Source organism: Mollisia scopiformis (genome assembly GCF_001500285.1).
Source record: "Mollisia scopiformis unplaced genomic scaffold LY89scaffold_31, whole genome shotgun sequence".
NCBI classification, from domain to species: domain Eukaryota; kingdom Fungi; phylum Ascomycota; class Leotiomycetes; order Helotiales; family Mollisiaceae; genus Mollisia; species Mollisia scopiformis.
The window spans coordinates 419,736-445,487 of NW_017263611.1; the positions used below are offsets into that span (position 1 = coordinate 419,736).

At 48.5% G+C, this 25,752-nt stretch overlaps 8 protein-coding genes across 8 annotated transcripts; 4 read left to right on the forward strand and 4 right to left on the reverse strand.

Annotated features, from left to right (window-relative positions):
• Nucleotides 1-1,430: 1,430 nt before the first annotated feature.
• Nucleotides 1,431-2,153, reverse strand: LY89DRAFT_539759 (uncharacterized protein; the record flags this gene model as incomplete). Its single annotated transcript, XM_018208151.1, has 1 exon — nt 1,431-2,153. A coding segment is annotated over one exon (723 nt), but the record flags the coding sequence as incomplete, so codon positions are not given.
• A 621-nt stretch (nt 2,154-2,774) lies between these two features.
• Nucleotides 2,775-4,096, forward strand: LY89DRAFT_326665 (uncharacterized protein). Its single transcript, XM_018206754.1, has one exon. The coding sequence runs from the start codon at nt 3,001-3,003 to the stop codon at nt 3,688-3,690; it is 690 nt and encodes a 229-aa protein (XP_018063161.1). The 5' UTR covers nt 2,775-3,000; the 3' UTR covers nt 3,691-4,096.
• A 270-nt stretch (nt 4,097-4,366) lies between these two features.
• Nucleotides 4,367-7,432, reverse strand: LY89DRAFT_764166 (uncharacterized protein; the record flags this gene model as incomplete). Its single annotated transcript, XM_018221630.1, has 9 exons — nt 4,367-4,418; nt 4,471-5,657; nt 5,703-6,052; nt 6,101-6,512; nt 6,540-6,848; nt 6,895-7,000; nt 7,051-7,177; nt 7,230-7,335; nt 7,387-7,432. 9 exons carry the CDS (start codon nt 7,430-7,432, stop codon nt 4,386-4,388), a joined length of 2,676 nt encoding a protein of 891 aa, XP_018063162.1. The 3' UTR covers nt 4,367-4,385.
• A 1,152-nt stretch (nt 7,433-8,584) lies between these two features.
• Nucleotides 8,585-10,363, forward strand: LY89DRAFT_764181 (cytidine deaminase-like protein; the record flags this gene model as incomplete). The annotated part of the gene is made up of 5 exons (XM_018221631.1): nt 8,585-8,731; nt 8,780-8,904; nt 8,954-9,117; nt 9,311-9,486; nt 9,559-10,363. The coding sequence occupies 5 exons, from the start codon at nt 8,585-8,587 to the stop codon at nt 9,952-9,954; spliced, it is 1,008 nt and encodes a 335-aa protein (XP_018063163.1). The 3' UTR covers nt 9,955-10,363.
• A 390-nt stretch (nt 10,364-10,753) lies between these two features.
• LY89DRAFT_326710 (uncharacterized protein) lies at nt 10,754-13,015 on the reverse strand. The gene is made up of 5 exons (XM_018206755.1): nt 12,963-13,015; nt 12,566-12,908; nt 11,894-12,508; nt 11,575-11,838; nt 10,754-11,518 (listed from the first exon to the last, which is right to left on the reverse strand). The coding sequence occupies exons 2-5, from the start codon at nt 12,744-12,746 to the stop codon at nt 10,920-10,922; spliced, it is 1,659 nt and encodes a 552-aa protein (XP_018063164.1). The 5' UTR covers nt 12,747-12,908; nt 12,963-13,015; the 3' UTR covers nt 10,754-10,919.
• Nucleotides 13,016-13,442: 427 nt separating this feature from the next.
• Nucleotides 13,443-15,972, reverse strand: LY89DRAFT_711453 (uncharacterized protein). The gene is made up of 2 exons (XM_018217903.1): nt 15,230-15,972; nt 13,443-15,177 (listed from the first exon to the last, which is right to left on the reverse strand). Exons 1-2 carry the CDS (start codon nt 15,708-15,710, stop codon nt 13,691-13,693), a joined length of 1,968 nt encoding a protein of 655 aa, XP_018063165.1. The 5' UTR covers nt 15,711-15,972; the 3' UTR covers nt 13,443-13,690.
• A 1,490-nt stretch (nt 15,973-17,462) lies between these two features.
• LY89DRAFT_676705 (uncharacterized protein) lies at nt 17,463-19,474 on the forward strand (the record flags this gene model as incomplete). The annotated part of the gene is made up of 4 exons (XM_018213615.1): nt 17,463-17,466; nt 17,634-17,658; nt 17,766-17,841; nt 17,891-19,474. The coding sequence occupies 4 exons, from the start codon at nt 17,463-17,465 to the stop codon at nt 19,472-19,474; spliced, it is 1,689 nt and encodes a 562-aa protein (XP_018063166.1).
• A 602-nt stretch (nt 19,475-20,076) lies between these two features.
• Nucleotides 20,077-23,192, forward strand: LY89DRAFT_658518 (urease). The gene is made up of 7 exons (XM_018212477.1): nt 20,077-20,213; nt 20,260-20,346; nt 20,401-20,427; nt 20,480-20,854; nt 20,913-21,697; nt 21,743-22,634; nt 22,687-23,192. The coding sequence occupies exons 1-7, from the start codon at nt 20,193-20,195 to the stop codon at nt 23,005-23,007; spliced, it is 2,508 nt and encodes an 835-aa protein (XP_018063167.1). The 5' UTR covers nt 20,077-20,192; the 3' UTR covers nt 23,008-23,192.
• The last annotated feature ends 2,560 nt before the right edge of the window (nt 23,193-25,752 follow it).

The window sequence follows — 25,752 nt, forward strand, 5'->3', positions numbered from 1 at the left end:
CTGTGCGTGTAGGGCGCGCTCTTTCAGGCACATCGTATAGTAGGATCTTCCTAACTGTGCTGTCTCCTAGGTGGTAGTAGCCCTGGAGCTGTTGCAGGCCTATTTTAGCGAATTTGAAGAGCCGGCGTATGCCCTCTTTGTGCTTGGTTCTGATCTCTGCACCTGGGAGACGTGGAGACATAGGTGGAGTGGTAAAAGGATCCATAATGGTGGAGTTGTTGATAGTTTAGTCCTAATGTGAAGAGTTTTAATTTCGAGGTTCTACAGCCTGAACGCACGGACTTTTGTCCCCATGTTCGTAAGGAAAGCGTTAACGCCCACTCAGGATCGCTGCCGAGATTACAATGGCCTTGGGGAGGCCGGCCAATTGATAGGATTGGGATCCAGATTCGAGAGGATCAGGAGGAATTGGAGATTTTGGGGATGGAGAGAGCGCCTTGCTCAATAATGCTCAAGGGGGGAAAAAAGGAGTGGGAAAGAGATAGGAAATCAATAAGCATCGTTGCTATGCATTCAGTCACAGTATTCCGCACTACAAGTCTCTACTCCCCTTACTCCCCCTCTCCCTCCAAGCCAAAGAACCATGCAGCTTTCAAAGCCATGCAATGCCCATCCGTGCCCCCGTTCCAAATACCCCATTAAATCCATGCTCACTGTATTTCTGGCTTCCTTTCTACCACTGCCCTAAACCCCATATGTACCCTATCAACACTTCTTGCCTCCCTCCCCCTTTTCCATGCTCTTGAATCACCATGCTCCAATGCAAATCCCGACCCTTTCCTTACCCCCATTTCGCATAAAAGAACTTGAGGTTTCAGACAAACGATAACAATCCATCGAAGTGACGAAAAAGAAAGGGAAAAGACCGATGGAACGCCTTGCTAAGTAAATAGAACGCCGGTGGGATATGATGTTGAAGACGACCAACTGCTAATTCCCAAGCAAGCAAATGATATATGGTCCAGCCAGATCCGTCCCTGCTGGTCGTATGCAATTTATACCCCTCCTTGACTATGTCAGGAACTGCTCTCTGGCTGGTGAAGTCGTGCGCTCAATCTAATGGTCGATCTCGAGGTTGAAGGAGTGTTACCCGAAGGTAGAGGTGGAATTGGTCGCCTCGAGAATGCCTCTGCAAATGTACGATCCAGTCTAGCCACCGTCCTGGGAGATATAGGTTGTAATGTGGCACTCGCAGAGGGTGCTCTAGCGCGGGGGCTAAGATTTGGTCTGGAAAGGAAAGAACTGGTACTGCTAGATGCAGTAGACGTAGTCGGCGGTGGAGGAGAAGGAGTAGCTTGTGACTCCTCATACCGACGATTGTGAGCCTCGATATTTTGGCGCACAATATTGTGTAAGAAATCCGGGATCTGCTGCCATTGCCCCTCTCTGGCAGCGCTCAAGAGTCTTGGATGCATCGCAGGACTGTCCGTCGCGGGTCGTGTTCCTGGAATATTGGCATTTGGTGAGAGATCTGAAGGAAGGTATGGCAGACTTCCTGCCTCAACAGCATCTTTCAACCATTGCTCCCACTCCTCGTCTATGGGAATTGTTGTATTCCCAGCCTCTCGTTGTGCCACTGCCGCTCGCAATCTCTCGTTCAACTCAACGCCCACGCTTGTAATTTCCGCGTCAGATTCTTCCCCATCTTCCTCCATATCATTCTCATTATCGTTCTCTTCCGTCTCTCCATCTCCCTGAATATCTTCCATTTCCTCAATATCTGCGCGTTGGGCGTGTGGAGCAAGAGGTATGCGTAATTCGGGAGGAACCCAATCCTCGATCCCATCAGAAGTCGTATCTCGAATAACGATTCCCTGCTCCCTCTCGAACCGCTCCTTTGCCCATCGTGTGCCCTCCCACTTCGTCAAGCTCGCAATCTCAGACTTCGTCAGTCCCAAGTTATCGAACGCGCGGAAGAGTCGTCGATGCCATGTATATCGCGACAGGCGGACGCGGTGAGGTTGATACGAGTAATCGAGACCCGGATACTTAGCTTCCTGCGAGGACAAATGGCCGTAGAAAGCTTGCGTCTCGAGTCGCACTTCTGGGACTAGATTTCGCTGGAGAAGCTGCTGAAAGTTCTGCGGTTCGGTGGATTTGGGCTTGGGGAACATGCACTCGAATACGAGTTGATCTACCTGCGGGCCCTTCATATTGATGCGGACTGGATATTTGTCGTGCGCGAAGGGGAGGAAAGGTTCGTGGCCTCAGAATTTGTGGTCTTTCTGAGGCGGCGAGTCGAGGCTCAGAGAGGCTTGTGCAGACTCTGCAGGAACTCACTCGGGTTATCTTTCAATCCTTTCTGCTGAGGTGAGGGTGAGGGTGAGGGTGAGGCGCGCCCAAATGGATCCCGCAACGTGTAGGTTGTCGTATTGGGTCTGTGCTGAAAGAATGGAACGAGGTCTTGCGGATTCTGTGTGCGACGTGGAAGGTCGTAGTATCGGACGTGGTCGTCCCTGCCTCCTTCTCTTTATAGACGCCGTTGAATTCCTGGGAAGTCGTGACTGTCAAACGCGAATGATTCAGTCGGGAGGAAAGAGTGAATGATGTAGTCGAGCCGTCTACTCGTAGACTATCCCTTCCGGCGATTCACCAGTGGAGACCAAAAATCTGCCTTTCCAGCTCCACCTTGAACGTTACCTATGTATGTACACGACTCGACGTTGGGAAGATCTGAAAGGGGGTTCGTGGAGGCGTCGCGGGTTCGTTCGATCAATGCGCGGATGAGGAAGGATTGATGGCGAAGGTGGCGGTGGAAAATTCACGTTGGTGAAAGAGGAAGAAGGAATGGAAGGGGGAGGACGAGGACGAGGAAAAGAAAGTCCAGAACGGCGGTGGTGGTGGTGGTGGTGGTGGAGGTGGAGGTCGAATGAATGGTCGAGTTTCCGTGGTTGCGGTGAAGGGAGAGAGAGTGAGTTGGTTTGAGGCCAGTGAGAATTTCGTAATGTCAAGCCATCAACACAACACACACACAACTTAGTGCACCAAGTGATGTAGGTTATGTGCCACCGGAAGAAGGAATGCTGCGACCACTCTCTTCTCCTGTTTCCCTTTCTCCTGAATAATAAAAAACCCAAACTCTGTGTGGGTTCGCCTCGTTCACAAAAGAAATCTTTGTGCTGGATTGGCGGTTGGTGTTCCTCCTGCTGCTCGCTGCCGAATAAATTTCGAGCTTTCGATCTTCTCTTCCTCTTGATTAAACATCAGCCAATGGATCAGCCCTCGTCTCCTATCCTCAGCTGGGCACCGTTTTCCGGGGAATGCTTAAATGAAATAACCTTACCTGAGATCTATTTGCAGAGAGGCACTGGACTGAGTAAGAAGGCGAGAGAAGGAAGCAACTTCAGTCAGCAGCGTGAGAGGGCAGACACCGTAACGTTATATAGAATTCCGGAGATGCACACACGCAGTCAGATACACATACACAGCACACACAACCACATACAGATACGAGATCTCGCAAAGTCAGCAGCAAGCCATCGTCTACCGCATCTGTCCCGGTCTTCTTCGTCCCACCAGCAATCGTCGCACCACCACCACCATCCATCCATCTTCGTACCTTACCTTACCTTACCTATCCTTCCATCCCTATCTTTCCCTATCCCCGTCCGCTCAACATGCAATACAACCCATACAACCTCATGTTATGGACTGACACGTCGAACCCCACATCCGCGTCCAAGTTGTTGACCACCACGTCCCTCCTCCGTCCCTTTCATTCCAGCATCACGAATCCCAGCACCTGACATCCAAATTCTGGACCTTGCACAAGAGCGATTTGCAATCTCAGCCAATCCCTCCCATCCGCACCTCCAATTAGAGAATGCAGCCCTTAACCAATAATCACTGGCCTCACCCACTGGGCTGAGACCTGAGACCCGGCTGCGGGTCAATACAGCACGCAATCAAGGACCTGCAGAACCACAGAGAGAGAAGCCTAGAACAGAACAGGTCGGAATTATTGGGTCGTGCTGCTGGTAACCCGGTGCCATGATTGGATGTCAGCAAAGCCGATGCTTACCTTACCAGATTGACGAACACTATGGAACTGCGCCAACGCACGCATCCGACGAGTAGGTAGTTATCTGATTGATTTCTGATTTGTATAGTAAGTAAGCTAAGTGCGATTGCTGTTGTCATATCAATCTCAGCTCGAGAGTAATTGCAATGCATGTCCCAGGGTATCATCCTTCTCTAGCTCCCGGTACGCCTTGCCATGTCATCCATACCGAGGAAGTTCCTGGGTACATGCTTTTCGATAACTCCATCCATTTCCCCACCATTTGTGTAAATCTCAAAATTAAGCAAGAATCCCATCTAGCAAATATGATGTTCTCATATTCATAGCTCGAGCTCTGGTAAAGTATGATTTCCAGTGGTTGACATCATTTCGACGTCGGTCCAATTACCGCTAGATCCTTGAGCCGCTTGGTTAGCCTCGACGCGAGCCCGGGTTCTATTGTCAGATACCTCAGACTCTTGTGACTGTTCTTGAGCGTGAAACACTACAATGTCCGTCGTCACCGGATCCGGAACTCTTACGTCCACCACGTAAAGGCCTTCATCGTCTACTTCCTCGTCCAATTCATCGTCATCGTCATCGGAACTGAACACACCAACATCTCTTCTGAAATCCCTGAATGAATTATCAAGCTCGGAAAAGTCGTTAATCAGTTTGGTATGTTGGGCTTGCAGTTGGTTGAACATATTTTCGTAATCTGGTCCATCGTCACCAGAAGAATCGTCTTTTCGTGAACGTTCTCTGCCTTCGTCTTCTTCGGATTCAGCATCATCAATGAAGCTGTTTTGGTCGTATTCTTCACTGAAGTGTTTCTCCGAATCATAAGAATCATATGCTGAAGAGTCGTAGTCCAAGCATGATCCAACAACTTCTTTCAGTCTGTCCCCCTCGAGGAGTTGGTTTGCATCCTCATTGCGTGCGATTTCTGGCAATGGCGGAGCTTCCGGATCCAACACTTCCATGTAGTGGGAAGCAGACCGCGCCTCTGATTCTGTGCAGTCCTTGCCAGTGCAGAATCCTCCGGGCCCTCCCAAAACCTCGTGATCGCAACTCCTACATCTCCAAACTTCATCTGCGACATCGAATTTGTCGTATAGATGTTCAGGCTCTTCGACATAGGAGAGTCTCTCGAGACTTGAGGTTGAGTCTTCTTCGTCGAAACAGCTTTCGGGCGTTGGCACATTATCATCTTCCGCACTAGCTTCTGGCGAGGAATCAGAGCCATCGTAACTCCGACGGACACGTTTCACTTCACTACCTTCAAGCTGCTCGCCAATGGCTTTTCGTCGTAGTCCCTGCGATTCTCCATTTGGAGATATAGCAAGGATTTGGGACGGCGATGTTGCCATGTTTTCGAACCAATAAAGGTTTTCATTACCTTCCCTGTGAACAAATCCCACTTGAGCAAAAGGGTTTTCTTGCAGTCTATATTCTGGTTGAGTTCCATTTTGGATAGTTCGAATAGGCTCTGGGCTGCTGGTGACAAATTGAGAAGATTGGGATGTCGTTGTAGTGTGTGTTTGCTGACTAGCAAGATTTTCGACTCGATTAGCACGCCATTGATCCATCTCTTTCTCGTGGCGAAAGTTTCGACTTGAACACAAACGGCCGAATAGGTTACTGATACTGAGATTGGCTTTGTGCGATTAGTAAGTCACCTATAAAACTAGGGATAACTCACCTTCATCCCAGTGTTGTTCATCCACTGTACAAGGGTACACGTCCCGCGGCTTCAGCGCTCTGACTAAGTCACAGAGCTCATCATATGATGAGTGACGAGAATATGGGAAAGTGATGACCTTAGGTAACTCATTGCTCGATCCTTGGCTCTCGGTACTCCGCGCCTTGCTGAGACCTCTTGGCTCTCTGACCAACTGTAGTAGTGCTGTCACAATTTTTGTGAGAGTCCATGAGTCTTCCTCAGCGTCCAATCCAGTGCCATTGAGGACTAGAAATTTGCGTTCCAGTCGCCAGCCAGCGACGAGGATTTGCTTGACGTCCGTCATGTGAGGATCTTTGGCAGCGTCGAGCCTCGACAAATCAGCCACAAATGAATAAGAGCATTACTGTGCCACTTACATCTTTATGGTCTGTTCGAAATCATCTTCATCGACCGCCAATTCTAGACTCTGGGTCAAATCTTCTCCGCCTCCGCCGATGCCAATCTCTGCCAGCTCAGCACCATCTTTGGTTCTGGTGACGATAGGTCGAATCCAGACTACATTCTCGTTGCTATCAATGCTTTGACATGTACCTTTTTCACACGTGTGTAGTCGAACGTTTGGGTCCTTGGTGAGACATCCCGACACAATCGTATTGCCACAATTGTAGCCGATAAGGACAGGACCTTCACTTGCAATGGCGGGAAGGTTGTATTTGACTGACTTCTCTTGGACTGATTGGCTCTTGGTTGAGGGAGCCGCATTACCACAGAGAGATTCATACAATCTGTACTTGTACGAATCGGCATGAATCTGTCGTAGTTTAGCATCTGGGGGTGCGATCTACAACTAAATACTTGCAGGTGAGTTCAAGGCTTTGGAAAGCGCCATCCAGACTTCCTCGTACCCGAAAGTCCAAGATGAAAAGTGAAAGACCGTTTCCTTAGGATACTTCGAGATCTTTTGCAGAAGTTCCTTCAAGCCCTCGGCTTTCGTAGGAAAATCAATCCTTTTGGTATTGCTTGTGTCCAGATAGATGCAGTCGAGAGATTTGAGGCCTGTAGAGTATTCAACCATGAAAGGATTGCGAGTAAGATTGTTGATGAACCATGGCTCTGAACGGATATCGCCGGTATACAGGACTGCTTTACCGTTGCCCTCGAACACTGAAGGATGTCAGACAGCACTTATCCAAGGAGACAGAAACCTTACAGAACATAACTGCCCCAACACAATGATTAGCGTCAAATAGAGTGATCTGAATCTCATTGCCGGGAGTAAGCTCGATTTTGGTGGGAGTTTCCAGAGGAATTGGTTTCTGAGCTGTGTTAGGAGAAGCAAGACGAACGTGCCGCAAACGCAACTTACCAAGAGGTCTTTCAAGTGCTTATACTGCTTCTCTCGGGCCTCGGTAATTCCACTTGCGAACATCGACCTCTGCTTCTTGCGTTCTAAACGGAGGAGGATCTCTTTCGTAGCTGGTGAGCAGTGAATGCTGGACAGTCACATGGTTAGCAACCAGACGAAAAGTCTCGATGGAATCTTACAATGGCGATTTAAAAGACAGGAGTCCATCAAGATGGTCGCTGTGCACATGGCTGAGGAAGCATCTCAAAGGAAGACGTCGATTTGGTCTCGCGCGGAAGAAGTCGACTGCAGAAACGGTCAGAATCTACTTTGCGAATCGAGCAATTCGGATCGTACCTTGGATGTCGGGGAACTCATCGATGACACCCTTAAATGTCGACATCTTGACGGTATCTCTGCGCGAGTGCGTCGGTGAGTGCGTCGGTGATTCGTAACATGTATCATCCTGAAGAAGAGTCGATCGAAGAGACGCGAAGGCGTCAAGGTTAAAGTTCGCGCTAGACACTCGCTAGCACATGACTCGACCGAAAAGAGAAGTCTCAACCGTAGAAGTACTTCTCCTCCTAGTTATTAATTCAATCGTTTTGCAACGTCGAGATTTACCCAAAAAGTCGACAGTACTCGATCTAGAGATGTTTGGAGCGACTGAATCTGTTCTTCTCGGCCTCATTTGCAATTCTGCAAGTCTGTGAGACTGCGACCTGAGCCATTCATGAACCAAAGTGTGCAAAGAACACAAACTTCATAAAGGTCCTTTGAAATTAGCGGTCTATATCCCCACCAAATTGACTTTGATGCTGGAAGCATCACTTTGAGTGTCTTTGAGAGCGTAGATTCAGTACCATTGCCTTGTTTCAAGCAGTCTCTCGTTTGTCTCATTGAGCGGACCTGCCGAACCTGCACTCGCAAGATATTCCTCAATACGGAGGTATGCTGATTGTTTCGAGATGTTTCTCAAAAGATGCTGTGACTTACAGTCTCCGCTATCATTTTCAAATTCGCCATTGAGACTAGCGAGAACCATGGCATCATGAACTCGGAGCGATCCCCAGTTTCGTTCTCCTCCGGGAAGTATTCCTCGAGAGCATCAAAACAGATACGAGTGGCATGATCATAGAATCCCATGTGGTTTCTTTCGGTCCAAAGTATGGTCTTTCCAAGCCTATAGTTCGTCCAGCCCCTCGGTAAGATAGATAAATAGCTTTCACCGTATCAGATCACGAGGGAGATCTTTGAGCAAGCCATCCCATGTCCGTTATGCAAAAGTCACATCCCTGGAGATACGTTCCTGCAGTCAAAATTTCCGGCCGAGAATGCTTTGCTTTGTTATCTTTGATGTCAAAAAGGGGATCGGATGCATCGACAATTTGGGACTCATCGCCTGCCAAGCATGAAGATTATCATTCTCGGAACTGTCTAACCAAAATGTCGGGAGCGGTGAGAGGGGTCATCCTATCTTGGCCTCTGGGTATAAAAGGGTGCGATTGAGATCTTCTCTGTGCCAAATGCAGCTTCCTGTACTGCCAAGCTCATCATGCTTCTCCTCAAGGCCTTCTCAGCAATTGTTCTGCTTGCTTCAACAGCAGCAGCTGGTCTGGTCGTTGCCAACGATGATCAAGATATGAGCAATCTCGTTGTCAATGGAATTCCATATTCTACTCGAGTAAAGTACATGAGACTTGTAAGCTCACTATCTCCACCTCTCACAACTTCAGTTAACATCTCAAAGACCAACGAAGCTCTATACAACCAAAGCGGACCATGTCCATTCGCCTCCTTCGGTGCCATCATCGTCAACCACACCGCAGACGAGATCGTCTGCCAAGGAGCAAACTTCAGAACCGGAGACCCCACGTGAGAACTACTCCTCTCCACTTGCAGTGTCCCATCTCACAGTTCTCAGCATCCACGGCGAGATCTCAGCCATCAACGCCTGCACAGCCGTCTTCGCAGCTCGAAACATGACACCGACGGAAATCTACGCTGCATGGGGTGACCTTTCGCTCTACACCAACGCGGAATCTTGTCCCATGTGTGCAAGTGCGATCAGATGGTCTGGTTTCAAAGGTATTGTACACCTGAGACTCTGATCTCCGTTTCTTCCACATATCCCCAGCCTTCATCTTGCGAGACATTTACTTTTGTCAAACCCAGTCTATATGCTCTGACTTGTGCGCTCATCATTCTGCTCCCTTCACACATTTTAAAACTCTGCGAAAGATGCAAATCTAGTTGATCATCCCCTCACTAACCCACCCAGAATACATCTACGGCACAACAATCCAACACAACTACAACGTCGGCTGGGGCGTCATGACCCTCTCCTCCTACGACGTCTTCCAGCAAAGTCGTCAACTCCCCGGCTACCAGACTTCCATGCTGGGACAAATCTTGACCAATGAAACAGACCCGTTGTTTTCTTGGCAGTATAACGAGGTATGTCCTTCCTCGAGATGGGATAGAGTGAGTGAATCGAATGGAATGGCGCTAATGATGCACGTGAGACAGAGTTATCCGTGTCCGAATGGCTGTCATAAGGAGTATAGTCCTACGGACGGATATCAGGTGCGTTGCGCCGGGTGCTACGGTTACGAAGAGATATGCGGAGGAGCATGGGCATTGAGATTGGCGATGAAGAGTACTCGATTCGAGCTTCTTAATTTTCACTTCCCAGTCTTGATATTCTCAAGCCAACTCAATTACCAAAACTCATCAAATCTCCAAACTTCAACCCTACATCCCTCCATCATCTCCTCCCCTCATCCCCTCTCCACCCAGCCCCCAACCCCAAACCGACAATCAACACACCCCCCACCCCTCCTCTCAATCCAAACCCACTCCCCAACCTCCCCTATCTCCCCTCTCTCCCCAACCTCTTCCGCTTCACACCCACCACGCACCTGACAACGTCTAACACCTCGAAAGAAGACGTGGCCACAGGTATAGATGTTGAAGTTGCGGAGACACATTTTCCTTTTTTCCTTATTGCTTGATTTCTTTGGTTCTTGGGAAGTGGGGATTTGGGTGATATAGAGATTAGGAAAGATAATGATAATGATGGAGATGAGGTGGACGTTTCAGGATATTTCATACATGCGTTTTGTCTTAAATGTTGAGAGTGGGTGGGATATTGAAACATACTAGAAATAATAAAGAAAGAGAGAGGGATTCTGGCTGTGGTTAACGTTTGGTTTGAGGATGGGACATGTAGATAGTGAAAAGGTGGGTAAAGTGTAGAAGATTGTAGAATAGTTGTTTCACTCATTGTCTGTCACATTTTCACGGAATCTGGGTTTGATGAGACACTATCTTCATTGTGATATGTCTAAGCTCGAAAGTGCTGCTGGTCAGTACAACAAAGAAAGCGAGAGAATGTCCCGCGAAAAGCCGGACATTGCTTTTCGCGGGACATTCTCCCGACAATCTCCTACATACAAATTCGCTTGGTCTCGCTTCCAGAAGAAGGATCCCTGCCAAGCTTTCGCTTTGATCCCGAGGAGTGTCCCACCTCCTCGGGATCGCGGCGAGAGCTGGCTCGAGATCTCTCTCTGACCAACAATTTCTTCAGAGTAATGACCTCCCCAGTTGCCTCATCCAACACCATTCTCAAATGTCCTTCAGACTGCCAAACAATTAGATACTGATAAGTCGGGAAGAAGGGCGGACAAACCTTAGCCTTTTCTTCCACCAGGAGGCAGTCGATGTCGCTAGCGCCTGTAGATCTCTTGTACTCGGTCCAACCTTCCTCCGGTTGCTGAAAGTCTGTTGCGATGGTGTTCATGGTTGAGCGAATCTCGTTCCAATGGACTGATGGAGTTACCATCTCGAATGTCAGGACACGCTTAACCCACTTCAAGGCCAAATCAGCTTCATATGTCAGAGGAAGACGTATCATAACTTACACCTTGAAGGAAAGCTTGGCCACGATTCAAAGCGGTGATATTGTCCCCGCAACCAACTGCTGGAGTTGCCCAAAGTAAGAGCTGGCGCTCCTCATCAGACTTCATGAAATGGAGAGCACATTTGAGTTCTTCCCCAATAGCTGCAAGGGGCTTGCAACCCTCCTTCGTGAAGAAACGCCAAACTTCAACAACCTTCCTAGCGTCACAGAATGTAGGCCCTTGAGACGTCATGATCAATCCAGCACCATCGTCTTTAGGCCTATTGTATTCCTTCCGTACGCCATCTAAGGCGAGAAGCATGTTCAACGGAGGGACACTGGGGCGAGCATTCAGATCGAGTTGTCTCCCAATCTGAGTCGTACTCGCGGGCACAAGAGCAAGACGGTACTTTTGCTGCAACGTGCCCGGAGTAGTGCCAGATTGATAGCTAACTGCCGGAGTGGCTCGAAAGACCTGTTGTGATCTTGACGATGGGCCTGTGGGAGGTGAAAATCCCTTGGCCTGCTTGGCCTTACACATTGCACCATGTCCCTCCTCAGGCTCGACACCCTGGAAAGGGTGATCACCTAGAGATATAGTCAGTTATTATTCATGAGAAGACACTAAGAAGTGTAGATCATACGGAAGAATTTCATCCAGGTCATCCGGTCAGCATAAAAGTGACGAATTTCATTACTACATCCGCCATGGTTGGCTCTAGCTTGATCGCGAGCCTGTTGTAAGAACTGGAAGAATTCGTGGCGAATGCCTTGACGCATCGCTAGTTGTTCCATAACTTTCTCTTGAGGTTGGTACGTCCCAGACCTCGGCGGATTTTCTGGGAGCCCTGATGAAAGGGCCATGACCTCCTGCCTAGCAGGTTCGATACCGGGGAACCGGCTTTCAACTATGATAGGATTAGTGTTCAGTATTCCAAGCGACCGATGAGGGTCGTCACTTACACAGCCGATCCCAGACTCGCTTTTCCTTAGCCCAACGTTGCCAGTCGGAGCTCTCATGTGAATACTTCATGGCGACACGTGTAGCAGTCTCGTGCCAGATTCGGGTAAACCTAGATTCAGGGATTCCGCGGGCTCTGTATTTTGTCTCGATGAGATTTCTCATCGAAACGTAGCCCAGGCTGCTACCGGAACGGATAACGGTTCCCATATCGGTATTCATGTCCAAGTCCGGGCGAGACAGTCTACCGAAATTCTCGCAGGTCCTCGGATTCTCCACCGGCTTTGGACGATAGTAGTCAGCTTCACGGGGCAATCTAAGAGAGCTGTCATTTGGCTTTGCCTTGTCAGTGTATCCTGGTCGATATAGATCCTCCCCACGGGGCAATCTCTCCTCTATATCGCTGTCATAACGATCATGGACCCAATCTTGATCGGTGCGGCTGTTGCTGGGGGTAACGATGCGTGTCGAGCGCCGATTTGTGGTGTCCACAAGGGGTTCTGTCTTGATGACGGGTTCGGCTTTGGTACCGGGCTCGATTTCAGTGGCAGACTTAGCCATGGTGGAGGTAACCAGAATCGGGAGCTGGATCTTTCCTGGGAACGGTTCGCCAGGAACTTTATCACAGTTAGATATCGAGCTTTGGAACTATGAAGTGACTTAAAGAGACTTACAGAAATGCTTCCAGACACGGTGCTCGGCGCGGCTGAGGTGCCAATCATCTGAAGGGCCGGGGGTTTCGCGAATAGAGCTTGTAAGGGAAGATGCGAAGTATTTGTGTACCTCTTCGAGCGTAATCCCCTTGCTTAATGCCATTTCACCAATGGCTTGCTGTTGCGTTGCGTAGCTCTTCATGATCTTACCACGTTAAACAACCTTTCGTGATTATGTTGCTGTGTTGTGAATTGAGATCGAAAGTGTAACGCGAGAAGGCGGCTAGTCGAGCCGGTTGGGGGAATCGTGACTTCCCAAAGTGGCAATCGATAACAAGCAATTAGCTTCACGAAACCGACGTCACTACATCGGAGTTTAGAATCAGAGAAGCTCCGTTGGCTTAGGAAAACACATCACCATATCCTGTCAACAACTTGAAGAACAGGTTGTGACGCCCAACTAGGCTAACAATCGTCCAATGTCTTCATCGGGGTTGCCTTGTCACATCTGATCAAAAGTAAAGAACTTCAATACTCCATAGATCTGGCATGTATGTGCAAAGGCTGAAACAAGGAGAATGGGAGCCTGCTTGTGGCGGTCAGCCACAGCGAAGCAAACGACCTCTTTCGGCTGCATGCATGACAATTCTGCAGCAGAACATGAAGTCTTCGGCTACCCTTCCGACTTATCTTATACATAGCCAACATTACTGAAAGCCAAGTGTGAAAATATGCAAGTCTTTGGTAAGGATTGTAAGGAAATCTAACTTAAATTCCAGGCTTCGATCGAGTGTTTTCCCCTGCTCTTCAGAGCCGGGCGGGGGCTATTACATAAATTTGGCTTTGAAACAATGCAGAAAACTTCCATGCAGGTTGGGAAACAATATTGAATGAAGGCCTAGAATGTTGCACACGGAAAGTCGGTGACTATAACAGGTAAAGTCAAACTCACAACCAACAAAAACAAAGGCGTAAGTTAAACACATCCATTGGAAACTCGTCAAGCACTCTCTTCTAGCCTAGGTACGCTTGAAGGTTGTGCAAGTGCTGATATGCCGATCAACGCCATGTCCCCAGTTTGCAAAGCCTACGGCATGAGTGATGCAAATGGTAACCCACAACCCCAAGATGGCCTTTTTCAGGGCTCTAATCCTCTTCAGCCTCCTCATACCAGCTCTCTTTCTCCTTCCTCACCAGCTCTGCCATTTGTTCTGGCTTGAAGATCGACGACCCGGGATCTTTATTTCTTCTGACCTCATTGGCATCTTTGTCCAGCACACCTCCAATAGTGTTGATCCACTTGCTTCTCCTCTCCATGAGAGTCTTGGTCATATCGCCGATACCAGGTCTAGCCATACCTCCTGTACCACCAGCAACAAAGTGGCTTCCACCACCAGCTCCTCCGGGTCGCTTGGCCTTCTTGCTCTTGCCAAGAGTTCGTGTACGTTTCAGGTATGCGGTTTGGACCTGGCCGTCGAGATCCTCCAGGATAGTGGTGAATTCTTGATGAGCCATCCTTTCCTTAGTCAGTTCCGACAGTCGTGCTTTTCGGGCTCCATTCTGATAAGAGACTTCCTTGAGACGTGCCTGAAGGTAGCGTAGGCGTGCAGCAATTTCGTCATCATAATGAGCATCATAATCTGGCTCTGTGTCCGGAGGTAGGAAGCCGATATGGCGAAGCTCTTGCTTTATTCGCTCGTCAACCTGGGCATGATCCAATTTGGGGTGAGTAGCCTTCTTCCATGCTTCTGAATTTGACTCGGTCATGAAGGTCGCTGGAGGAACAGGGGCAGGAGTGTCAACTCCTAGGATGGCGTTGAGCTCAGCTATATCATTGTTTGCTTCGCCATTGATATTGGCTTCACCATTCGTAAGACCATTAGTAGTTGGCTTCTCCTCTGTAGGTGGTGCGCGATGTTCTGGTCTCAGTGTTGCTAACAATCTGGACAAAATGGGACCTGCTGAAATTTGATCCGTCTCTGCAACATCATCTGTTAAATTCTCGATGTTGCCACGAGCCTGGTTGGCTGGGAGTTTATCGCGACTGTGCTGTGCAGCATCTATAGACAATGCTCCATCTTCTTCTGCCCAAATCTCTGTGTAATGCTTCCTACCGCGCCGAGGAATAGTGAATGGAGCACCACGATCTCCTCGTTCTCTCAAAAATGCCAGATCCTCTTCTGTAAAGGGGCGAAAGTAAGGCTCTAGATATGTCATGAAAGTGTTGGCCTGAACTTGATTCGTGGGTTTGGCATTACTGAAGTCCTTGTCTGGAGGTGAACCGGGTATGAGATCTTCGAGATTACTTTCCGGGAAATGTTCTACTGAGTATATTTCCTTCTTCTGGTCTACAGTCATATCCTTTGTGACCTCCCGAATTTCATATACGATCGGGTCGGGGTAGGTTGAAGGATCCTCACCAAAGATTTGTAGATGTTGAATTGGTGCTGCAGGTGGGGGTTGGTGCTCATCGGAGCTCGAATCATCGTCATCTTTATCCTCTTTGTCATCAATATCCATACCAGTTGCCATAGGTGTAGCTTGTGCGACGGGTGATAACGAGGAACTAGCAGAATCATTATCTCTTGACATCTTCCGGACAGGCTTCTTGTCACGCATTGGCGATGAGCGATCTGCTGAGTATGTCAGTCCTTGCAGAGTCGAAGTGAATGCTAATCAGCCTACCCAAGTTCGAGCCATCTTGAGGTGCCAAACCATGAGCACCATGTGTTAGAGGACGCTCCTCTCTCGCCTCTTTGCGTTTCTTGATCTTGCTTGCTTTCCTGTCTTCCTCGTCCGCCGCATCGCGCTTTAGCCTCTCTTTACGCTCTTCATCTCTTCTCTCTGACTCAATCTCCTCAAGTCTATCTTTCCTCTCCTGGGAAAGCAATCTCATTCCTCTGTCGCAGACAGTTCCCCTCGTCTCGACGACATCGATAAGCTTATTAAGTCGCTCCAACAACGCCTCTATATCTTTCGAGCTGGGAATAGTACCGGTATAGGTCTCATTGAGATCGTCCGATGTTCGGAAGGACTGGATGGGCAGTTCAAGGAACGCCGTCGTGGAATCGGTCGTCCCAAGGATGGGTGTGGAGTTCCGACTTCTTGACTGGCGAGCATCGCGACCCTTCTTGCCTGTACCTTTCTGTCCGGGCGGAGGAGGCATTATGACGAAGCGTTGACGGTGGTCTCAGCTGTCGGGCGCCAGATCTCGATCTCGCGTGGGAGGACGTAGAATCGCGGGCGCAAGTTCAAGCGGTCAATGTGCTGAAGATGCCTGAGCGAAAATTCGCGACAAATCCTTGAGTTTGGGAAGTTATATCGACGTGTGTAGTTGCGCTAGGTTGAAAGACGATCGTGATTGAATATAAGCGGAAAATAATTGATCCGTCTATCTAGATTTTAGTGTCACCCGTGACTTCTCCTCGACACCTATGTTAGGAACATTTTCTTGTCCGTGAATACATATGGACATAGTAGTTAACGAGCTCAGAAGATGCAAATCTTAGGTGGGACAGAAGCACAATGACATAAGGTGAAAAAATTGGACGAAAGGTTCGTCCAATTGACTTAACACATATGTTTCGCAGTTACGAAAACTCTCAAAATCCGATTCTGAGGCTCCAGTCCAGGAATTCTACAAATCGATGTGACAGTACTGATAAATCTTAAAAGACTAACAGATAGCTAAAGACGCTTTTGCTCTCGTTGAATTCGACCAAGCAAGCTTCCTCGGAAGCTCGACTTGTAAAGTCATTGTAAGCGAGCCCCTTACACTTGACGAGGTCTGCTCGGAATGCCAGCATCCAAAAACTAGGATCTGACAGTCCTGTCACGAATCACAAGTCTGAATTTCTCTAATTCTAGGTCAATATCATGAAACAGGGTTGGATTGCTTTTTGATCTTCTTGCTGTTTCTGTGATTTATCCTTCCACGTTACTGTACATGTTTAATTACCATTGCATCGGAGTTAGTATACTGGTTGTACACATTTTCACGTTTTCTTTTTACCCTAGAAAAAGTTGCTGTTTCAAGTTTGGTGCGTGGCCTTGCGATCCTTGAGTAGATTGGTGATGGAGTTTCGAAGGATCACACTGATCATCGAGGGGAATGAAGGAGCGCCAGGAGTGGTAAGCAAAGTCTTTCAAGAATGGGGGTTCTCCTCGGTCTCCATACAGACTCCGATTGAAGGGTTACGCGGCACCGTGTGTTTCCTGCATGAATTGGTCCAGACTCCTGTGTTCGAATTCTCTCTCGTTGAATTCTAAGCAACTTTCTTCTTTAGCAGTTGTAAAAGAAGTGTCTAACATTACGAGAATCCACTAGCAGTCAGTCATGTGGTCAGTCAACCCTTTTTGATGCCGCTAGCTTGGTGTGTCGAACGGATCCTGTTACACCGCGGTGGCGCACCGGAACAGAGCCTTCACATCCGGCTACTATGGATTTTGTCAACACCTTCACGGATAGCGGATAGCGATTGTATCTCTGTGGGTGTAAACATCAAAATGTAGGAAGCATTTGGGATACGACATGATGCATGAGTAGGTATTTGAGATGGGTATTTGAGTTTGCACTGAAGTTTGGTTCCGAAGATTAGAAGTTCCAGCCACCCTTCGTCGATCATTCTCGGCCCTCAAACCCCACCATGGACGCACCAGGGCGTGTGAGACAAGATGACTCAGCACCACAAGCGCTCGCTGAGAAGAGAAGGCGCGACCCGGACAAGCCTTTGCCAAGTCCTCCCTTTCCTTGGCAGATCTCTTGGCTCTTCAGCACGACCAAATCCTTCCCATCGCGAACACGCACGCATGCGACTTCATCCATTCGTGTACATATGAGAATATCTTCTTGGTGAGGCGCACCACAGGTGTCGGGCGACAGAGACGCCTGGCAGACACGGCCATTGCACGGCCAGATATGTGTGAGTTATTCACCCAATGCCCACCCAATTCCCACCAGATCCCAGCATTGGGGTTCATCGTCGTCGTCCCTTCTTGGCGCCGAGATGCAACTCCTCTTGGCCTCATCATAGCGTTTTCCATGGCAAACACATATATGGGTATACATACTGACTTCTCCTGGTGCCAGCTGTGAATGGAGTCGAGACTTTCGTGTACGTGCTGCCCTCATTCCGCGACCGTCCGGTTGCGTCTTCACATCCGACGATCCGCTTTCGACGACAAGTACGACCATTCAGACCTTCGCTGATCAGTGCCATAGTTTACTTTTTCCCAACGAAGAATGGAGTAACACAGCGACAGATTCGCAATTGGATACGGTCGTGTCACAGTTGCGGGTATGTACAGCCATTCGTGCCGTTCTGAACCAATATTTATGTCGCGTAGCCAAATATCTCCTTTTACGACCGAATTGACGATAACCTGACAACCCTTTCGACACAAAATGCAGACAAAGATGGCACAATTAGTGGCTTCTTATATGTCCCAGATATCGATAAGAGCGATGATTGCTTCGAGTTATCGAAGGAGTACCTCCCAAGCAATGTCACTCGACAAGCCAACCTCCCTCCTACCGACTTCACATTGGTTGCCCTTGCACCATGGATCAACGCGGAATGTACATTGGCATGGATGAGAGCTGCACATGAAGACCCGGCCCGCGCGTTTCTTTTCTATCTTCCAGACAACAGTACTGATCAACCTCCCGATGCATCATCTGCCGTATGGAATCTTCAGGATGGCGGCACCTGGAAGAACATATATCAGTACCCGGTCTACATTATACCTGGCGCCGTAGGCTTTGAGTTGATGCACAACCTAGCTCTGTATTCCGGGAATATGACGAGTGTTCCTTGGGGCCATACCATCTCGGAATTACCTGGCATCGACCCGCGAGATTATGTGAGGATGTATACCCAATTATACGTTGGGAACGATTCAGGTCTGCCCAGCTTGTGGGTTTTCCTATTGGCAGTAGTCGGTGTTCTACTCTTTGTGCTCGGAGCAACATCTGCGACCATGCATCTAATTCAACGTGCTCGACGAAAATCTTTGGAGCGAAGAGTAGCCAGTGGAGAAGTCAACCTTGAAGCACTCGGTATCAAACGCCTTACGATCCCACAGCCTTTCATCGAACGGTTACCTCTGTTCACATATAGTGCTGAGCCCGACATTAGCTATCCAACATCTCCCCAATACAAGGCGATGATGGAAGATGCCAAAGACATCCCCAGCAGCCCCACGACGGTCTCTCAGAGACATCGTTCACTTACAGCAGAAACAGATGATCCTCCACAAGTGGTTGTGGTCGACGATAACACATCCAATCCTGATTCCGTCTTAATTCATAAATTTCTCCCTTATTCTCAACCAACTTGCCCAATATGCCTGGAAGACTACGAGTCAGGAGTATCTGAGATCCGAGAACTTCCTTGTGGCCATATCTTCCATCCGGAGTGCATCGACATTTTCTTGGCCAACAACAGCTCACTCTGTCCATTATGCAAGAAGAGTGCGTTCCCAGTCGGTTATTGCCCAACCAAAATTACCAACGCTATGGTTCGTCGCGAGAAGAATCTGAGGCGATTACGTTCTCGGGTCACGCTTGACCCAGATGGAAGTGATCTAGAGGCAAATCAAACTCGGGGTCGCCTTCATGAAATTGGATCTTCGATAAAGAAAACCATCCTAAATCGGAAAGAGGATGCTCCCCCAATACCTTTGGAACCCCAACCTGTCTTGATGACAAGTGCTCTTACGGAGTTGCCTCAGGATCAGCACCTGCATACATCTTTCGGTTCTAGCCGGTCGAGAGCGGAGTTTGTCGAGCAGCGAATCCGAGATTTGACAGCTCGACAAGTTCCCATACGTGACCCAGACGTTATTCAAGACCGTCGGGTTCCTCAATGTAAGCTTCATCCTTTTGTTTACCCAAATCTTATTGACAAATACCAGGGCGAAAAACGTTAGCGAAAGCATTTCCTGGGTTTTAATAATGACATGCAGTCTTGGCGTTCTGGCGGGTTGACATTTTGCATCTAGCGGTTGGCTTGCATTGGGTTACGGGAGTCTTGTGGAGTATCTATATACCATGGGCTTGGGAGTTGTGGCATCTTTATTCTATGAGGGTTACAAGGGAGGACGGTATCTTGACCGGGATGAATCAAAGGAGGGAAGAACAGAGGTTGAAGAGATGTACAGATCCCGCATTATCGGGAGAGATGAAGATACCAATGAATAGCACACAAAGTGCTCAACTCAAAAGTACACTTGAGCCATAGTACAGAGGATGTGACTGATCGTTTATATCCTGAGCCTCTTGTCACGTCTTGCTCCCTACTAAATGGTGAGGGTACAGAGGGTGAAAAAAGTGTTATGGAAAACAGTATAGTAAAATACATACATTCTCTTCTTAATCCTATGTTAAGATGTTAAGATAGCCAGCAATGCCTTCCCACTTGAAATGAGTTCGGTTCATCCAGTCATGTCTTGCCAAGCAGATAGCGCAGGCTAAATGCTGGTTGGCAGTTCCATTCCCCCACGTCCGAAAATCGTTTGTTATCAGGAGCAGTCCCAAACGGGTAATTGCGGGGTTCAGCAAAACAGCTCAGAGCGACAGCAACACCACGACATTCAGAGCATCAATTGATGTGACAGCTCCTCTTACGGAGAGATTCAAGTCGCCAAGATGCATCTCGTACCTAAGGAGGTAGGTGGCAGATCCGTAGGGTAGGACCAAGCTCACACTCCAACAGCTGGACAAGCTTGTCATCTCGCAACTAGGACTCCTTGCGCAGAGACGATTAGCACGAGGAGTGAAGCTCAATCATTCGGAAGCTTGTGTAGGCTCCATGTACCCATCTGCCAAACTCCCAAAGCTAACAAAGACATCCTAGGCCCTAATCGCGAACAACCTCCAAGAAGTCCTGCTCCCAAAAATCTAAATCACACCTCACTCCCACTGACAACCCTCAGTTAATCCGCGATGGCAACCACACCGTCGCAGACCTCATGTCAATCGGCAGCACCATACTCGGCCGCCGCCACGTCCTGCCCTCCGTCGTGTCAACCCTCACCGAGATCCAAGTCGAAGGCACCTTTCCCACCGGTACCTATCTAGTGACCGTCCACCACCCGATCAGCACCGACGATGGCGATCTTGCGAAAGCGCTGTATGGATCTTTCCTCCCGGTTCCAGACAAGGAGACCTTTCCCATGTGGAAGGAAGAGGAGTATGAGCGGACCAAGATGCCTGGTGCGGTGGTGGTTAAGAAGGGGAAGGTGGTGTTGAATGAGGGGAGGAAGAGGATTAGGATTAAGGTTACTAGTAAGGGGGATAGGCCTATTCAGGTATGCCATTCTATATACAATAGAGAGGAAAAGACGAAGTGTTGATGAGAAATGGTAGATTGGTTCGCATTACCATTTCATCGAAACGAATCCGCAGCTCGAATTCGATCGCATCAAAGCCTATGGCTACAGACTTGATATCGCGGCCGGTACATCTGTTCGTTACGAGCCGGGCGATACAAAGACGGTAACGTTGGTTGAGATTGCGGGACACAAGGTTATTCGAGGAGGAAACCATGTTGCGACAGGCAAAGTAGATCTTTCTCGCGCAGAAGACATCGTGTCGAAATTGCAGCAAGGTGGATTTGCGCATACGCCTGATCCAGCGGCTGATGCGGCGGGTATCAGTCCGTTTGAGATGGATAGGGAGGCGTATGCTACGATGTTTGGTCCTACCACTGGAGATGTTGTCCGGCTTGGTTTCACGGATTTGTGGGTCAAGGTTGAGAAAGACCTTACTTCCTATGGTGATGAGTGTAAATTTGGCGGAGGCAAGACTCTTCGAGAAGGTATGGGTCAAGCTACAGGTGTTTCTGACGAAGTATCCCTTGACATGGTTATCGTCAATGCTTTAATTGTGGATTGGACTGGTATCTATAAAGCAGATATTGGAGTGAAGAACGGAATGATTGTGGGTATTGGAAAGGCGGGAAATCCAGACGTTATGGATGGAGTGACGGAAGGCATGATTGTTGGTTCTTGCACGGATGTCATTGCTGGAGAGGGAAAGATTATCACGGCTGGTGGATTTGATACTCATATTCATTTCATCTGTCCACAGCAAGTCTATGAGGCTATTACGTCTGGTATCACTTCGATGCTTGGTGGTGGTACCGGTCCTAGGTAAGTAACTTTCCCGGTCAGAGAGTCTCTGCTAACTGCGAAAAGTGCGGGAACAAGTGCTACAACTTGTACTCCCGGCAAGAATTACATGCGAGCAATGCTTCAAGCATGTGATACACTGCCTGTCAACCTTGGAATCACGGGTAAAGGAAATGACAGCTCTCCCCTCGCACTTCGAGAACAGGTTATTGCTGGAGCTTGTGGTCTCAAGCTTCACGAAGATTGGGGAACTACTCCTTCTGCTATTGATTCCTGCTTGACTGTCTGCGATGAGCTCGATATTCAGTGTCTCATCCACACAGATACCTTGAACGAGTCTGGATTCGTCGAATCAACCATTGCTGCTTTCAAGGATAGAGCTATTCACACTTATCACACTGAAGGTGCTGGAGGTGGCCATGCACCTGATATCATCAGCGTCGTTGAACACGCTAATGTCCTTCCTTCATCCACGAATCCAACAAGACCATACACCAGGAATACTCTCGACGAGCATCTCGATATGCTGATGGTCTGCCATCATCTCTCCAAGAACATCCCAGAAGATGTCGCTTTTGCTGAGTCCCGTATCCGAGCAGAGACCATCGCAGCCGAAGATGTCCTCCATGATCTTGGAGCAATAAGCATGATGTCCTCTGACTCCCAAGCCATGGGCCGCTGCGGCGAAGTCATCCTCCGAACCTGGAACACAGCACACAAGAATAAAGTCCAACGGGGAACACTCAAAGAAGATGAGGGCACAGGAGCAGATAACTTCCGAGTCAAAAGATACGTCAGTAAATATACCATCAACCCAGCCATTGCACAAGGCATGGGTCATATCATCGGTAGTGTGGAGGTAGGCAAGTTAGCCGATCTCGTGGTCTGGGACCCTGCCTGGTTTGGCACGAAACCCATGACGGTCATCAAAAGCGGTTTAATCTCCTGGGCTCAAATGGTACCTCCTTCCCTCCCCCATCCCCCTTTCCCCCCAACTAACAACAAAACAGGGTGATCCCAACGCCTCCATCCCCACCGTCCAACCCGTCATCGCGCGCCCCATGTTCGCGCCCCTCGTCCCCAAAACCTCCATCCTCTTCGTCTCGCAAACCTCCATAACCTCCGGCACCATCGCCAAGTACGGCCTGAAGAAACGAGTCGAGGCCGTGAAGAACTGCCGCAAGATCGGGAAGCGGGATATGAAGTTCAACGACGTGATGCCGCGGATGAAGGTCGATCCGGAGAATTATAGGGTCGAGGCTGATGGCGTGCATGCTACGTGTGAGGCGGCGACGAGCTTGCCGTTGAGTCAGGTTGCTTTTGTTTATTAGTGTTGGAGTGAGGTTGTGGAGGGGAGGGGAGATGCGTATACCAGTCTATGAGCAAGTGAATGAATGAATATACTTTCAAAGGACTTCACATTCTCACAAAACAGTCAATCGATCGGTATATGAGATGTCCTGCGTTGTAACTTTGCTCTTGAGCATTTCCCCTAAATGAATACATTTTGTATCATGATACGGTCAAATAGCTAATCTGGTGACAATAGTCTCAAATCTTGTACTCAAGTATGGGCCCATTAAAACAAAAATCACCACGCTTCAGAGACTCGCTTAAGGACCTCGTAAACCATGTAAACCATGAAATCTGGGAATTTTTTATTAGTACAAGAATTGCATGCCTTGAATCAGAGAAAAACAGGCAAATAATCCCAGCTAGCTGCAGCCCTTCATCAACGTGTCTACCTCGTCAGCGACTTGCTTAATCTCTCAACGTTGTCGTCGGGTTCGACTTGAGATTTAACGAGTATAAGAGAATCATGAAGTGCCAATCTGATCCGGAAGATGGATGTTTTCTCGTCGGAGAGGGTGGTATCGAAAGAAGCGACAGTACGTGGAACGACCTGGAGAAATTAATATTACCCATCATCTCGAGATCTCCTTGCCTCGTGCTCAGCTCTGGTTACGTAGTCGTTGCATGCATCGAGGATTCGTGAACTGTTGACACGGTCTAGATGTAGTCTTCGAGGTTGGCCCACTGGTCGCTCATGCATAGGTTTGGTCGCTAAGCATAAGCGAAGTCTCCTGACTCTTTGGCTTAGAGGCAAAACCGCCCTTGGAAGAAGGAGCTGGGAAGCCGAAGGTTGAGAAGCCGAGAGTCGATGTGGTATAGCCGAGCAAATCCGTCAACGGCGTAGAGCCTTGTGGTTCGATCCTAGTAGTTGTAGTCTTTGAACGGATTTTGATAGAATTTGGCGAGTGATGAAAAGGGGTATGTTTTGAAGGTGGAAAGTCGGGAAGGAGGTGAATAGTTCTTGTCTCTTAGTAGTAGCTGCTTATTTTCCTTGTCTCTTTTTAGTGGAGACCTGACGTGTTTCCTTTTGGGGAAGCGGGACGACGAAAGTAGGTTGAAATAGATTGGTCCAAAGCCTAGAAGTTCGTTAGCTCAGTACTGTGCTTAGGAAGGAGCAAGATAGTGCTCGGGCTCACTTGGAATTGTCTAAGAATGAACATTTCGTTTAATTATAAGATGAATGACACCGACCGATAACCCAGCCCAGCATTCAATGAAGCCGATCAAAACGCTAATCCCATCCACCACTAGTTTCATTCCAAACCAAATCAGTAGGTTTCAAGACATCAACATATTGCTTTCCAGTCCAAGGACCAGGATTCACAAGAAATGACTCCGAATTGGGCTTCAATACTGCCGACCACCCACCGGGAATACTCTGCTTAGGCTTCCCTTCCCCGTCGATAACAACATCATGCAATTGTGTTATGCATCTTGCTCTGCTGGTTTGGGCTTTGCATCTGAATTCGGGGTGAAAGTGATCATATTGTGAATCGCAGACATTCTCGACTTCAACGCCTGTGATACCATCCTGCCCGCTTCGGAAGTGTAGATGTATAATCCTGCAGCATTGTAACAGTCCTTGATACACGATTCCGTCTGGATGTTGATCCGACTCATATTCCAAGTACTCCGCAGTATCAATTCCGTTTATAGCGAGGAGCTCGAGCCATGGTTGAATCCTCTCTTGGCCTAACCTCGCGATCGTGTCAAGCGGGGTCCCTGATCCCACTTCCGCGTAGAGATCCTCTGTCAACAAAAGGCAACGACTAATCTTGAATTTCGCTTCTAAGTGGCCGAACACATCGAACATCCAATAAGCTATGAAGTATTGGAGAAGTGTGCCCCTGTAGGACCATTTGGCACAAGTCACTGGGTCTTGCATCATTTTTTCGTACTTCGTGAGCATCAAGTCAACAGATTCTTGAAACTCATCATGAAAATCAGTAACTCCTAGCAGATTTTCGTAGATGTGAATGAAGATGCCCCTTGCTGGAATAAGGTGATAGTCCTGCAATAGTAGATACTTTAAAATTTCTTTTGGCAGCCCATTCGAGAGCACCAGAGTTTGGTAACCAGTGTCTTGAGGATAATCAAACGGATCAAACGTAGTCTCTCGCACAAGCGTGTCGGTGATTCCCACAATGTTTTCACGAGTCGTACATTCCATATCGTAGTACTCCAATTCATCGATGACTGTCTGCCCGCTATCTGATCTCATGTAACAATCGATTCCGCTGCGCATGAGCAACTTGGCTACCTCAGAGCTGCCATTCCTACAAGCAATCTACATTTGAGATGTCAATATTTGTGAAGCCTTGAACAGAGTAAAGGAACTTACGTGGAGTAGTCCTCGGCCAGTCTCGTCTGCATCGAATAGTGAGGCTTGTCGAAGACCCAGAAGCTTTTGTACCCCTTTTGCATCTCCGCTTAAACAAAGAGTAAAGATCTGGGAATCGTTGGGTCTTCTTCGAATAGTGTTGAGGTTTAGAGAGTCGAAGGGACTATTTGCAGATAGTCTGAAGCCACGTCTACAAGAAGAAAAACCCCAGAGGAGATTGACGACAAATGTCTTTTTGGTAGTTACGGGCGTTTTCTCGTCGTTCTGATCTTCTTCGCTTTCAGCAAACGTCGTTGACGAAGACTGAAAGCTGAGGCGTGCAATGCCTGCATTGATCGATGTCCATGTAGTCTTCGTCCTGGATTCAAGGCTGGAAGCGTTC